Here is a 16,155-nt window from a genome sequence, read left to right on the forward strand (position 1 = left end):
TACTACAAACTGGGTACCTTAAAATGACACAAATTTATTATCATTTGGTCACGGATGTCGTAAATCCAAATAAGATCTCATTACACTAAAACCAAGCTGTAGTAAGAGCTGATTTCTATGTGCAGTTTCTAGGGGAGAATCTATTTGTCTTTTCCAGCTTCTGGAGAGAGCCTGCATTCCTAGGCTCCTGGCTGCCTTCCATCTTGCAAGCCAACAGTGTCCTCTCTAGTCTTTCTCATGCTGCTTGCCTTGGACACTGACTCTTCTGCCTTCCCCTGCCCCATGTAAAAAGCCATTGGACTACTTTTGCCAGGATAATCCAGCATAATTTTATAAATTCAACCAATTAGCCATCTTAATTCCATGTGGTAACATAATATGTTTACATGTTCTGTAGAATAAGGTGTAGGCATCATTCCAGAGCCATTATTCTGTCAAACATAAAGAGGAGGCATTTCAATCAGTTTTAACTTGGACAGCCATAACAGCACCACATATATGCTTAACCCCCTTGCTCTGTCCAATAGTGTAAGAAGGGAAAAGAGAGGCTCAGGAATAGAGGAAGCATGTGGGAGTAAAAGGAGAGGATTCAGAAACAGCCGGGTTTGTCATGAGGAAGTGATAGCACAGTGGGTCTTTCCCCTGAGAATGACTGCTCAATCCAGATAGGTGGTTATGGGCAAGATCCAAGCTAGTTGGAATCACCACATTTCTCAGTGCCAAATATCATAAAGGTTTGGACATGTCTGGCAAGCGAAGACATCAAACAGAACAGTGTGCAGGGATCCAGGTCAGGTTCTACCTGGTGCCTGACACTTTCCAGTGGGTCACCAGTGGGAGGAGTGTATGGCCCCTTGGGGGTCCTGGCAGAACAAGGACCTGCCTTGGACAGCTGTGGGGACAACCCAAGCGAGGTCCAAATGAATTCCCATTTGGAGTGAAATACTACTAGTGTGGCATAAAGAATGTTGACATAGAGCAGCAATAAGTGTCTTAGGTCAAAGGGTGTAGATCAACCTTCCTTTGAAAGGGACGTAGTGGTAAGGTTTTTAAAGGGAGCCCCCACCTCAGTTCCATAAGCAACAGGAGTGCCTTCCTCCCTTTCATGGCTCCAAGAAGCTGTGAAGGAAAAACATGGAGGAAGAGCCATCCTAGAGGCCCCTAGTCAGTCTGTAGTGAAGTCACCTGTCCGCCCCCCCCCCCAAAAAAAAACCCGCAGTCTGCAGACGTGACACCCCCTCCCATTAGTGTCTAGGAAGGAGGGGGAGTGGAAGGAGGGGGGCAGGCGCACACCAAAGACAGTTTTGGTATCCATCCGCTGCTCCAGCCCGCCCAGCGTTTCCCAACCTCCAGATACCGCTTCCCGCAGCCCCCAGGCGCCTGCCCTCCCGCCAGTGGCACCAGGAGTAGATGCGCGGGAGACTGGGTGGTGGTCTGCACGCTAGGGTGCGCGGGGTCTTACTGAGGCTGCTGGTGCTAAGCCGCCCCTCAGACCCGGGCTCGCTCTGGCCCCGCCCACCTCTGGGTCGGAACTACGGTGGGCCTGGGAGGGGGCGTCGAGCCCATTCGCACCATATCCCTCCGCCCCCCTTCCCGACACCCTCGAGGCGAGCGGTTCTTGCCGCATCCTGCGTAGCCCCTGCCCAGTTTGGTGCAGAGTCGTGGGGGCGGGACGCTGCTTAGCAATTCTGCTTGCACAGAATGCGGTGGGAGTCCCAGTGAGGAGCTGCCAGAGGACCAGACAGAGCGGGAGAGGACGGGAGAGGAGGGGGATCCCGATGTCCTGGGCTCTGAGCCTGTGAAGGCAAGTGGGGCGCGCAGGGGGCGTGAGGTGGTCTTCCTCTGTGGCCGGCTGACAGCTTGCTCCCCGCCTCCAGACATTGGCATCCCGGCGAGGAGACAGCGACCTGGCGGGAGCTGCTCCCTGAGAGGGGTGTGTGGAGCTTGGGGACCCCAGGTGAGGAAGCGGCGGTGACAGGTTGGGGCAGGGGGCAGGGTGACCAGAGAGCCTCCAGCAGAGCTTCCAGAGGCCAACTGCGCCATCTGCTTTTCTGCCTACGTTCCTGGCGCCCGCGCTGCCCTCGTCAGTGTTTTTGCCCGGTGAGAGTCCTGGGGAAGGCTGTGAGGGAGAAGTGGTGGCGCTGGAGGTGAGGATGCCTCAGCGGCGGCGGCGGGGGATGGGGGGTGGGTGGGCAGGGGGAATGGGGTTTCCTGGAGGCCACAGTGGATGGGAATAGGAGCAGGGACTGGTGTCCAAGCTCTGTCCAGCCCAGCTGGCATAGCGGGGGGGTGGGTCGCCTTTGCCACTCCAGCGGATTCCGGAAAGGGGCCTGTTGGACCCCGCGTCCCGGGTGCTGTCCCTTCCCACAGGCTCCTGCTTGATGTCAAAATCTCCCGTGTGTGTGCGGTAGGTCTGGTGTGTTCTGACAGGCCAGAGTGCGCATCTGTAGAGGCGAGGCTTGAGGAAAAAGAGGAGCAGGAAAATGGCCTGGATTTCTGGAGGTGTGTGCGGATGGGGGGTGGGCACTGGGCACTGAGTGGACACCTGAATGGGAGTTGGACGACTGTGTCCAGACATGGCCAGGCATTTAGTAACACCTCCTTGTCATCTAACAGGTGTCCAGGCACTTCCCCTACCTTCTCCCTCCCTCTCCCAAATCGGGGTCCTGAAAAGATGGACTTTCCCTGGGTGGGAGTACTGGGGGTGGGGGTGAGGGAGTCATAGTAGCACTTACTCCATCACCTGCTTTCTAGAATGTGCGGTGCCCTTCCCCCATTTTATGCTGCGCAGGGCAAGGGGAAATGGCGCACCTAGTGGTGAGTCCTCAGAATTGGAGAAGGGAGTATTGGGAAGAGGATGACGTCAAGAGAAGGTGGTGTTACCTCTGGAGCCCTGCAACAGGGCCTAAATAAAACAAGAGTATTCTACCAGCAGGACCCTAAATGTGGAAAGACAGTTAATTTGGAGACTCCTATCCTTGGTGTTGGTCTGTCCACCAAGCTCAGCTGCTGCCGTGTTGTTTTTTTTTTTTTCCTGACTCTCCTAACTTTTCATCTGTTTGTTCATAGGCCTGCTTTAAGGCTGTTCAATTCTGCAAGAAAGGAAAAGAGGAGGAGGAGGAGACTGGCTCAAATCTCTGGAGGTTGGTGAGAGGGTGGGGTGGGAGGCAGCTACTGAGGAAGAGCATGGTAGGTGGCTTTGGGCTTTGCTCCAAGTGGGTGCAAGACTATGTTTACTTCTCTCTGCTAGACTTGCACACTGCCACAGCATCCTTTGTTTCTTCTTGCCAGAGATATTAGGAATGTTGAGGTGGGTGTAAGTTGGGCCCTGATGGATGATCCAAGAGCTGGGACCAGGAGACAGGGAACTTTAGACAGACAGGACCCTTAAACTGAAAGAGAGCTATTTGTTTTGGGCCAGGGTGTGTCCTATCTGTTGAGCACTCAGACTCCATTCTCTCCTGTATGTTTGTCTGTAGGACCCCCTGCAGTCGGCTGTGGTGCATAACACCACTTGAGCAAAGAAAGGAGACGGAAATTGCACCACATCAGTGAAGGTTGGTATGGGCGTGGGTTCACTTTTGGGTGGGGTAGTGGAGACCAGCCACTACTGGTGGGGTCCAGGAGTGATTAGGATCTGGTGAGAGGCTCTTCTGCCTCTCTATGGATAACACACTTTCCCATCTCACCCATACTTATTTTGCAGCAGGCAAGAGAAACAGATTTTCTTATACCTGAGCTGTCCCATTTAGCATTCAACACTAGTCTCTCTGTGTAAGTCTCTGCATGAGGTGACACAGTTGGATGAGACTCAATCCCCCATTTCGTTCTCTCTCCCTAGATCCACCTCCAGTGGCAGCTCTGGTGGTGCTGGAGTTGCTGCTGACCACCACCCTCAACAGGTCCGCACCCACCCAGGAACCATCCATCCTCCCCCAGCTTGGTTGTGCCTCTTCTCCACTGTATTTATATTATTGACTGAGACTTTGCTTGGGTCAGAACCTGTTTGACTGCTAGACTGGCAATTTACTTTAATTTTTGTTCCAGTGTTATAGCCTAAATTGCTGAAAGATCTTAGTGTGAAGATACCATTCTTTGACAGATCTGTGCCTAAGGCTGAGACTTGGATAGTATATAACTGTACTTTGTCTAACTTTTACCATGACTGGGGCAGAGATTGAGCCTGGTACCCAGGCTATGCCTGAAAAGAAGTCTGGGGAAGATGTTTTAGGCATGGCTGAGATAGAGAATGAAGTCCCTTTGGTGGTCCGACCCAAGGTTAGGATACCTGCTCAGATAATGACTGGAGCAAGGCCAAAAACAAAGACCAAGCTCATGCCTGGAGCAAGGTCCAAAATGGAATCCAGTACAGCAGTTGGGCTACATACTAAGGGTAAAACTAAGGTAAACCTTGGGTCAAGATTCAAGGATGATGTTAAAGCCTGGACCCAGAAACCATTTGTGGCTGAGCCCATGTCAAAGACAGATGGAATTTCCCAAAACAATGCCAAAGACTCCCCACTTGTCAGTACTGATTCTGGGTTGGTTACTAAAACCAAGAGCCTGTCTGTGGGTAGAGAACTGGTTAATATGGACATTGACAACTTTCCTAGAAAGAAGACTCATTCTCAAGTGGGATTCCAGTCTTCATTTGGGTTAGAAGAGGTAACCAATATTGGGTCCTGGTGCTCTCCAGGTCCTATATCCAAACAAGAGGCCTCTCAGAATTCCAATTTTAAATGGGTAGACAGATCTGTGAATTCCTGGTTCTGTAGTGGAGATGAAGTCAATACCAAATTTCATCCTAGGAACAGGATGAAAGCCAGTACCAGGTCCAGGCACATGGCCAAACAAGAGGTAGATATCATGTCTAGGCGCAAAAACAAGCAGGAGTTTTATATTGTGTCTAGTTCTGGTTCTGAGGATGAGTCTGTTAAGACATCCTGGTTCTGGGACAAAAAAAAGGCTAATTCTTGGTACAGGTCCAGGTCCAGTGAGGAGGCCAATGCCAGGTCCTGGTTCAGGTCTAAGAAAGAATTCTATGTTGAATCCAGTTCTGGGTCTGATTGTGAAAATAATATGAAGGCCTTGTTCTGGCCTGGAGAAGAGGCCAAATCCAGGTCCAAACACAGAGCTAGGAATGAGGCCAGTAAGAGGGTCAGGCACAATGCTAGGCGAGAACCTAGCATCAACGTCATGTCTGCATCTTTAGATGTAATAAAAAAAGAGTCTTGGTTCTGGAATGAAGAAAAGGATAATTCATTTTTAAGGTCCAAAACCAAGAAAGAGTCCAGGGCCAGGGCACTGGCAAAGGGAGAAGCCAAAACCAAGGCCAGAGCCAGGGCCAAGCGAGAAGCCATGTCCGAGGAGGAGGTCTTCATTGGAACCTGGTTTTGGGATACAGATGAGCCCAGCATGATGGATGGGGCCAGTGTCAAATCCAGTCCACAAGTGGAGGATGAGTCTATTTTTGGGACTTGGTTCTGGACTAATGAAGAGACCAATGTGGAGACTGAGGCCAGCTGTAAATCCAGACCTAGGGTTGAGGAGGAGCCTGCTGGTAATTCCTATTTTGAGGCTGAGGAAAAAAAGACTAGTATGGAAATTGAGGCAGAGGCCATCTCTGAATCTGTACTAGCAGCTAATGATGAAGAGGCCATTGTTGGTTCCTGGTTTTGGGCTAGTGAAGAAGCTAAACTGGAACCTGAGGAAGAGACAATTTTTGGGCCTTGGTTCTGGGGTATTAATGAGCCCAGGGTGGAATCTGGTGTTGGCATAAGCTCTGAGTCCAGGCCGAGGTCTGGGGAAGAAGTCATTGATCCCTGGTTCTGGGCTGGAGAAGTCAACATAGAAGCTGGGGTTGGAGAAGAGACCAGGTCAGAATCAGAAGAAGAGGCAGTATTTGTGTCCTGGTTTTGGTCTGAAAATCAGACCCATATGGATTCTGGGGCTGAAGCTAGTTGTGATATCATGCCAGGGACTGAAGAGGAGGAAGAAGAGGATGAGCCTATATTTGGTTCCTGGTTCTGGGCTGGAATAGATGCTTGTGTGGAGGCTGAAGTCAACAGCAAGTCTATGCTGGAGGATGAGGATGAGGCCGTTATATCATCTTGGTTTGGGGCCAGAGAAGAGGCCAGTGTGAAGTATGGGGCTGGTAGCAGATACAAATTTATGGCAGAAGCAGAGGATACTGATAATAGATCTTGCTTCTGGGCAGAAGAAGAACCCTGTGTGTATCCTTCCAACAGAGGAAGTTGGAAGTCTAGACCTGAGGAGGAGGAGGACACTGTTGATTCATGGTTCTGGTCTAGAAAATATTCAAGACCAGAAGCCGCTGTAGGGTCCTGGTTGTGGGCTGCAGGAGAGGGCAGTATAGATCATGAGACTGGAGAAGAGGCCAAGTTACCAACTGAAGAGGAGACCATGATCAAGTCCTGGTTCTGGAAAGAAGAAGAAGCCATTATAGATGCTACTGACAGAAAGGAGTTCAGTTCAGTAGCTGAGGAGGAAGATATTATTGGTTCTTGGTTCTGGGCTGGGGAAGAGGATAGGCTTGAGGCACCAGCTGAGGCACGAGAAGAGAACAGGCTAGCACTTGAGGATGAACCTATGGTTGGGTCCTGGTTTTGGGCCAAGGAAGAGGCCATTAGAGAAGCTGAATTTTGTGGCAAATACAGTTCCAACACTAATGAAGAGGAAGTCGTTGTTGGGTCCTGGTTCTGGGAAGAGGCCAGTTTGGAGGCAGTGGAGACAGGGGACATCCTGTTACAGGAGTCCAAGCCTGAGACTAAGGAGGAGGAAATCAGTGTTGGGTCCTGTTTCTGGACTGAAGAAGCCATTGTAGAGGCTGGGTCTCAGGCAGTAGAAGAAATGAGTTCAAAGACTGAAGAGGAGACCATTTTTGGGTCCTGGTTCTGGGCTGGAAAAGAATTCAATAGAGAATCAGGAATATGCTATGTGCCTAAGCCAGAGGATGATGAAGAGATGATTGTTGAGTCTTGGTTCTGGTCTGGAGACAAGGCCATTAAGGAAACTGGAACTGTGCCCTCCTGTGAGTTCATGCCAGAAAATGAGGAAGGGGCACTTTGTGGGTCTTGTCCTGAATCTAAAGAGGAGGTGAATAATAGTACTGGCAATGAAACCAACTACGAGTCCGGGACATTAGCTGATGAAGATGAGGACATAGTGGGGTCCTGGTTCTGGGCAGGAGATGAGGCCCATTTTGAATCAAATCCAACCCCTGTGTTCAGGGCCATTTGCAAGCCTAGGTATTCCATTGAGCAGGAACCTGATCCTTCACGCAGACCCCAGACCTGGGAAGAGGTCACTGTTCAGTTCAAGCCTGGTCCATGGTCTAGGATTGGCTTTTCATCCTTAAGCCCCTCTAGATTTCCAAAAGAAGCAGCATCTCTATTCTTTGAAATGTTTGGGGGAAAGCCAAAGCATGTGGAACTTAGCCCAGAAGGGGAAGAGCAGGAATCTTTACATCAGCCTGAACCTGAATTCCCATTTCAGTATGATCCCTCCTACCGGTCTGTGCGGGAAATTCGAGAGCATCTTAGGGCCAGGGAGAGTGCAGAGCCTGAGAATTGGTCCTGTAGCTGTATACAGTGTGAGCTTAGAATTGGTTCTGAAGAGTTTGAAGAACTTCTTTTATTAATGGACAAAATTCGAGATCCTTTTATTCATGAAATATCTAAAATTGCAATGGGTATGAGAAGTGCTTCTCAATTTACCCGTGATTTCATTCGGGATTCAGGCATTGTCTCACTTATTGAAACCTTACTCAATTATCCATCCTCCCGAGTTAGGACAAGGTTTTTGGAAAACATGATTCGCATGGCTCCGCCTTATCCAAATCTAAACATGATTCAGACATATGTATGTCAAGTGTGTGAAGAAACTCTTTCTTATGGTATAGATTCCCTTGAGCAGCTGTCTGGATTAAGGATGATTGAACATCTCACTATTACTACTGACTATCATGAACTGGTTGCCAATTATATGCCTGGGTTTCTTTGCTTACTAGCTACAGGCAATACTGCAACAAGGTTTCATATTTTGAAAATACTACTGAATTTGTCTGAAAATCTTGTCATGACAAAAGACCTACTTAGTGCTGGAGCAATGTCAGAATTTATGGGTATCTTTAACAGGGAAGAGACAAATGACAATATTCAAATTGTTCTTGAAATGTTTGAGAATATCAGTAACAATATCAAGAATGATGCAGTGTTTGCTGATGATGATATCAATCTTGATCCGCTTATTTCTGCATTCCACGAAGCTGAGAAATTTGCTAAAGAATTACAAAGGAAAATAAACCATCAAAATGACCCTGAAGCTGATCAAGAAAAATCATATGAATAATCACTTGCCTCTGATTGTCCTTATGTTCCTGAATTATGATCCTTGGGTAATGTTTTCCTTTTCACAGTTGGTTCTGTGTTGCAGTGTACATCTTTAACTTTACCCAACCCTGTGTGTAATCTGGATCATTTTTCTCATGCCAAATGAATATTAGAACTGAAAACACATTTGTTGATATTTGTCTTGTTGAGATTGTGATATTTAGTATTTGAGCTTATAATGAACTGAGCCATCATAAATAAGCTACTCTTATGATCATTGTTCTAATATATAGATATCTATTAGAGTCTTGTTTGTGTTTCAATAAAGTTCTGTGTAAAAGTTAGCAGAAATCATCCTTTCACTTGAACTTAAAATAGAGATGAAAAGATGACACATTACTATCCATGTACAGGTAATTAATGTATGAATGATATGCTCATTGTAAAAGCTTTTTCTCAGCTTGAATCCCAAAGGCTTGCTTCAGAGAAAAGAAGCCACTTAAGTTGGACCCTAAAATGTAGCAAAGAGGTTGGTGACATGAGGAAAAACATGGAGTTAGAAAAATTTCCTGTGGAAGTGAGGTATCTATCTGCCTGGATTGGGTGGGAGGAGTATATTGAGCAATATAGAGGATGAGATAAATTTTAAAGAGCTGAGAAGTTGGATTTTTCTCCTCAAAGAACATCTTTTTCTTCAGTGCTATCTAAGGGTAAAATATAGACAGGAAAGCACACAGATTTAATTCAGTCAGGAAGATGATTCAGTCATGATGGCGCCAATGGCGAATGTTAAGGCAATATCATACAGCTATTAAAAGTGATGATGTAGCCTGATGCGGTGGTGCACAACCTATAATCCCAGTGACTGGGGAGGCTGAGGCAGGGGGTTGCAAGTTTGAGGCCAGCCTCAGCAATTTAGCAAGGCTCTGTCTCAAAATATAGAAGGACTGGGAATGTAGCTCAGTGGTAAAGCATCCCTGGGTTCAGTCCTCAGTACCAAAACAAAAAAAAGTTGTGATGTATATAGACTTTTAAATGAACTAAGAGAAAACCTGATACTTTCCATAATTTGTAGAAGAGGTGTGTTATACTTGGAAAGAGTGATCTCATTTAAAAAAATAGATATAGGGCTGGGGATGTGGCTCAAGCGGTAGCGCGCTCGCCTGGCATGCGTGCGGCCCGGGTTCGATCCTCAGCACCACATACCAACAAAGATGTTGTGTCCGCCGAGAACTAAAAAATAAATATTAAAAATTCTCTCTCTCTCTCTCTCTCTCTCTCTCTCTCTCTCTCTCTCTCTCTCTTCTCTCACTCTCTCTTTAAAAAAAAATAAAAATAAAAAATAGATATAAATGAACTAAATTTAGGCAAGGTTTTATTATTTGACAATGGAAAATTCTACAATGATTCCAGACATATCAAAGGAATAGAAAAGAATGAGAGACTACAATTTCAGAACTGGCTTGCCAAATAAAAATACAAAATTATCGAAAGGGAATAAATTATAAAGTTATCAGTTTCTTAGCTTATTCCACAATGATTTTTACATTCAAAATCAAGAAGTTTGTAACACGTTCAGACAGCAACAAGAATCAGTGATAAATTTGATTGGAGAGAAGGTCCAAGGATGAGGAGAGTTATACAAAATGTTTTCTTTCATGAAAAGAACTAGACAGTAAGCCTGTTAGTTTTTCTCAGGGCACAAGATGCTTTTTCCACCTGACTATAGTATATGAAGGTTGATAGAAGTAGCACAAAGTGCCAGTTTAGCATCCCTTTGCAAATCACAAATATTAACAGAAGTCATCCTGGTGGTGGAAATTGGAGTCTCAATGCTTCACCAATCACAATTTTTCAAAACAGGTTGGTCATGGTTGCACACACCTGTGATCCCAGCAACTTGGGAGACAGGAGGACTGCAAGTTCCAGGCCAGCCTCAGTAACTTAGTGAGGCCCTAAGCAATTTTGTGAGTCTCCCTCTCTCACCTACTTCCCATACATGTTTGTGTGTGTGTGTGTGTGTGTGTGTGTATGATTTTTCAAAAGAGATTGTGTGTATGTGTGAGAGAGACAGGGGAAGAGAAGGAGAGTGCTTTCATTTGTTGCCCAAACAACACAAAACACTAAAATTCAGTCCATCTCCCAAATCCTCCTGTAATACTTCTAACTGGCTGAATGCTGCTACAGAGGAAAGGCCCAAGCCTAGAGCCAGAAGCTGGTTCCTAATCCACCCTTCCTTCTAGTTCTCTATCTTTTCCAGGGTTAGGAGCTTTCTACCAAGTAGCGCAACCCCAGAGTCAGAAGATTCTGATGTTCAAGCTGCAGGGCTGCTGCAGCTGAGCTCACTGAGTGGTCATGTGAGGCAGACAGTAGGTCATGTGACCAGGCTGCTGCTTGAGCAGGCAGACAGGCATGTTTACTTGCATGAAGAAGGGACTGGAAGGACATACCATTTTCAATTGAGACAGGTGGAACAACTGGTGGAATGTTTGGGTGGATAGGCAAATGTCTGCATGTTGCATTAGTTTGAAAATTTAGTTTCTCATGCAACCAGAAACAATCCCTTAACCAACTACAAGCATCTTAGTCAGGTCTGTCTTTTGTCCAGGAGCTCAAGAAGCGGGGAGTCATCCTGCAGGAAGCATTTGTGCAGAGAAGCTGCAGTTGCTATTGGAGGAGGTGGGTGCAAGGCCAGGGAATGGCATCCTTGGGAGGTTGTGACTGAGACTAGATTCCAGTCTTTGAAATGCCTCCAGCCCTCCCACTTCTTTCTACCTCTGAACACCCTCTTCCTCTACCTCAAGCTCCCCACTCAACATTGCATGACTGTGTTTCTATGTATGAATGGGGGAGTTATGAATGGAACCCAGAGAGAAGAAACAGTGACGTGACAATTCATGAAGAGCCAGCTCAAAACTGGGAGAGGGAGTACAATAAGAGGGAACACATCTGCCTTTTGCTGCAGAGTTCCAGCTTGCTGGAGGTGCAAGAGAAGAATCAACCTTAATCTGCACCAGGGTGGGAGGGGCAGACACAGCCTCAAGGGAAGGCAACTTATATACTTTGGGTTCTCCACATAGATTTCTTTCTTTCTTTCTTTCTTTTAATGTGGTGCTGGGGATCGAACCCAGGGCTTTGTGCATGTGAGGCAAGCACTCTACCAACTGGGTTATATCCCCAGCCCTCTCCACATGGATTTCTCATTGGGGTATTGCAAGCTTCTCACTCCCCAAGATGATTTTTGGACAGCAGCATCCCAGGAGTCTTCCTTAGATGTCAGGTTCCAAAAAGGCCCAGTCCCACCATATCATCAACAGCTCTCTCAACTGATGACACAGGGTTACTGCTTCATTAGATGCTCCCTGTCCCTAAAGCCCTGGGTCTCAGAAGAGAGTCTTTCTGGAAACCACCTATAGAAAATACTTTGTGGCCAGGAATGATGGTGCATGGCTGTAATCCTAGCAGCTCAGGAGGCTGAGCAAAGAGGATGACAAGTTCAAGGTCAGCCTCGGCAACTTGGCCAGACCCTGTCTCAAAATTTAAAAAAAAATTCAAAGGGGGCCTCAGTAGTTAACTCCCGAGTCAAATTCCTAGTACAAAAAAGAAAGAAAAGGGAAAAAACTACTTTGTGAATTGTCTCACAGATTTGCCTCTGTAGACCTTTTGCGTCTTCCTTGCTTTTGTTTTATTGCCAATGCTTTAGACTTACTGATTTGCACTTATTTTGGTGGCATCCTCTTGTTGGTGCTGATCCTTTTTTGTCATACCTCAGCTCTATGAGACAGCCACAGGTGTAAGAGAAGAATCATACTTAGCCAGACCCTGTCTCAAAATAAAAATGCCAAAGTCCTTTAGAAAAATAGACTTACAAAAAATAAATTCTTCCAGGGCTGGGGTTGTGGCTCAGTGGTAGAGCACTTGCCTACCATGCATGAGGCACTGGGTTCAAACTTTACCACCACATAAAAATAAAATATAGTGTCCAACTAAAAAAAATAAATATTTAAAAATAAATAAATAAATTCTTCCAGTATCATGAAGCTCTCTATATTTTTTGTGCATTTTATGGTTTTTAAGTTTTAAGTTTATTGATTTTTTTCTGTTTTCTATTTCATTGATTTCTGCTCTTCTATGTATTTATTTTCTTCTGTTTACTTGGTTACTGAATTATTCTGTGAGACCTTTCTTCTTTTCTAAGATAGGCATTTTAGTACTGTAAATTTCCTTCTACTATTGTTTTAGCTACATCCTCAAATTTTGCTGTGTTGTGTTTTCATTTATATTTAATTGAAATCATTCCCACATTTCTCTTTTGGTTTCTTCTTTGATCCAACAGTTATTTAGAAGTAAGCTGTGTAGTTCCCATGTATTGGGATTTTTTTCTGATTATTGATTTCCTATTTAGTTCCATTGTGATCAGATAACATGCTTTATATGACTTGAATCCTTTAAATTAATTGAGACTTCACTTATAGCCCAGAATATGGTTTATCTTAGTAAATATTTCATGTATACTTGAAGAAAACATGCATTCTTCTGTTGTCGATTGTTCTACAATTATCAGTTATGTTCAGTTGGTTCCTAATGTTTTTATGTCTTCTATTTATATCTTTATGTATTTTGGCTCAACTTGTTTTAGAAAGAAGAGTGCAGAAATCTCTGACTATAATTGTGGATATGTCTATCTACAGTTGTGAATATACCTTTCTCATTGGAGTTGTATCAGAATGTTTTGTTACTGCTTTTTAATATACCTCATTCAAATTACCATATTTTTCATTCTTCATCATGAATGAAATTGGTATAAAATTTTGTGGTTTTATACTGTAGTTTCTCATCTCTTTTTGTTATGTTAGCTTCATTAATTGATTTTGGGTAGCTTTTGTTACATTTCTAGTGTAAAGAACAGTTTTGATAAGAGAAGTTGACTATATCTTTTTTTGTGTGTGTGTGGTGCTGGAGATTGAACCCAGGGCTTTGTGCATGTGAGGCAAACACTCTACCAACTGAGCTATATCCCCAGCCTGAGAATTTGTCTATCTTAAAGATACCCTTGAATTTATCTCTAAAACATTTTGTACATCATGGCTTTTAGAATAACTCCTACATTACATAACCCTTACAAATAAAAATTGACTTTTCACAGACATTATCTGTCACAGCTTATTTATATAGTTCCTTGTTCTTGGAGGAGCTACCTTTCTCATTTTTCCTTGCACTCCACTGGTCAACCCTAGTTTCACATAATCTCTGCCTGTCAAAGCCTGTCCATCTGTTAGTCAGGTTTCTACCACTGTGATAAAATATCTGAGGTAAACACCTATTAAATGGTAAATATTTGTTTTGGCTCATAGTTTCAGGGATTTCAATCCATGGTGACCTGGTCCCATTGCTTTTGGGCCTGTGCCAAGATAGTGTGCATCATGGTGGGGAATTCATGGTAGAGCAAAACTTCTCACCTCATGGTGTCCAGGAAGCAAAAAGAAGAGGCCAGAATCCCAATATCCCCTTCAAGGTGATACCCCTAATCACTTAACTTCCTTCCACTAGGCCCCACCTTCTAAAGGTTCTACCACTTTCCAATAGTGATACAGGCTGGCATCAAGTTTATAATACATAAACCTTTGCGGGGTACTTCACATCCAAACTATCACACTATTCTTCCATATTTTCTGGAAGTCCATCCACCCTCTTCATGGTGACACTCCTGATCCTTCTTATCAACTTTGTGAACTCTTACCTTCTTTTGAGCCCACCCCCTAATCTGTGATTGTATATTTTTACTGCAGTGATGACTTGTTCTATTTGAGTAGACAGGCATTCAGATGTCTTTGTGTTCTACCCTAACATTCCTGATCCTTTCTTCTCTTTGATCTTCATGTGTCCTTGGTTCAGGTGTTCAGTGCTGATCCAGGTCAGTGGTCATGCCTACTCAAGAATCAAGGAAGAAATTCTTCCTTTGGGATAATGCTATAAGATGTATAGTTTGTCCTAGAAAGTGACAGTGATCTTGTGTAAGTGTATGTTCTTTGTATATATTATTAATTTTAAATTATTTACTCATGGAATTAGATAATGTGATATTGCATTTTTATTTTTATATTGTTTATGGGATTAATGTATTTTTAAGTGTTTATCATCAGTCGAATTTTCTTTGTAAGTTTGTTTCTATTTGCCTTTTAGATATTCTTGGTTTAGAGGTTGTTCAAAGTTCAAGGAAAACCTCTTGGATTTCTGTGTATGCAGAAACCTATAAATAATCTAAAAGTTTTTTGAAAGATGAATAATTTGGAAGTTGGGCAGAAATTCAAAATTTTTATCAATCCATGGCTATTAAAACAGCAGAACTTATTCAGGATTCAGGAAAAGATAAACAAAATACAAATAGAAACAGCATATGTGGAGGTTTATTTTAGGGTGAGAATTCATGGAGAAAAGTGAAATATTCAGTGTACCAACCATCTTCAATACTACCCACAGGCTTACTGATTGACTAGCAGGAGTTATGGGACTTGATATATAGTTCTAGTCACAGATGTGATTTATTAAGAGTGAAGGAATACAAAGCCAAATTAGTAAAGGGAAAAATGCATCAAGACCAGAAGAAACTAGGCTTAAGCTTCTAAAACTCCTTTTCCAGTGTGGAGTCCCACAGGATAGATTTAATTCTTCCAACAGGGAGTTGTAACATGTCTGAAATGTTGTCTATGAAGGAACCTCATTAGATAATTAATGACCTTTTTTTGTGGTACTGGGGATGGAACCCAGGGCCTTTGCATATGCTAGGCAAGCACTCTACCACCTAGGTACATACTCATTCAATGCCCAAGATTTTTATTGGGAACTTTTTACATAGGTGCCGTCTGCCTAGCATGTACCCAAATTCCAGAATCCCAAAAAGAAAGAAGTCATTTAGCATACAGTTTGCACAGAAAGGTTAGGCTAAGTGATCCATTCTAATCAGTTCTAAGAATGGTGAGAATCCTCCCTTAATCTGAGTTCCTAGATTTCAGCTAAGGGCTAGTCTGGCAAGCAGGACTTTCAGAGGAGAGCAGTCTCAGGCCTACTATATTAACTCTTTTTTGCACATTCAGTTAATTGTGTTGGAATATTTAGCTAATCATTTGAGAAAACAAGTTAGATCCCATTACACACTAACAAATTCCAGGAAGAGTAGATGTCTTAATAAATGTTTTAAAATGTGGGAGAAGAGAAACAAATACTAATTTCTAGGGCTTGTGGCATGTAGAGGAAGGAAATGGATACATTCCACATGATAGAAATATCATTAAATATTTCCTCCTCCAAAAATTTCTCATATCATCTTTGTAATATATGGCATCATCTTCACATGTGTTTCTGAGACAACTGCTCTGTGGTGTTATAAAAACACCATTTTGTTTATTACATTTTTTAAATAAGCATCTGGTTTCTCTGAGATTTTACATCAATAACTTGCATGCATGGTTGAATACTTCAGTTTATCATTTCATCTTATCTTTAATATCCTATCCATCAGATTTATTGATGGTGGGGGACATCAATATTCTCATATCAGCCTGTATATGAGAAGTATCTGTTTGTGTTGCTAGGTGTGCTGGATGTTCTTGAAGTCTTCCCTGATACTAACCAATACTTTGATGGCTTTAAAAAAGTACACCACATCTGGCTCTCAATCATTATTTCAGAATCACTGTTTCCTTATAACAGTAAAACAAGATCCACCTATATGGTGAAAGTTCAAGTATAACAAGATCTCAAGAATTAGAAAAAATTAGTTTGTTAATTTATTAGAAGAAATAAT

At 43.7% G+C, this 16,155-nt stretch overlaps 2 protein-coding genes across 2 annotated transcripts in view; both read left to right on the plus strand.

Annotated features, from left to right (window-relative positions):
- Positions 1-16,155, plus strand: part of LOC308638834 (G protein-coupled receptor associated sorting protein 3-like) — a 152,574-nt gene that overhangs the window by 35,216 nt on the left and 101,203 nt on the right. The window lies entirely within an intron of this gene.
- On the plus strand, positions 3,082-8,684 carry GPRASP1 (G protein-coupled receptor associated sorting protein 1). The gene is made up of 3 exons (XM_081276659.1): positions 3,082-3,143; positions 3,480-3,557; positions 3,842-8,684. Exon 3 carries the CDS (start codon positions 4,162-4,164, stop codon positions 8,368-8,370), a length of 4,209 nt encoding a protein of 1,402 aa, XP_081132785.1. The 5' UTR covers positions 3,082-3,143; positions 3,480-3,557; positions 3,842-4,161; the 3' UTR covers positions 8,371-8,684.

Source organism: Spermophilus citellus, assembly GCF_964194105.1.
Source record: "Spermophilus citellus genome assembly, chromosome: X".
NCBI classification, from domain to species: Eukaryota; Metazoa; Chordata; class Mammalia; order Rodentia; family Sciuridae; genus Spermophilus; species Spermophilus citellus.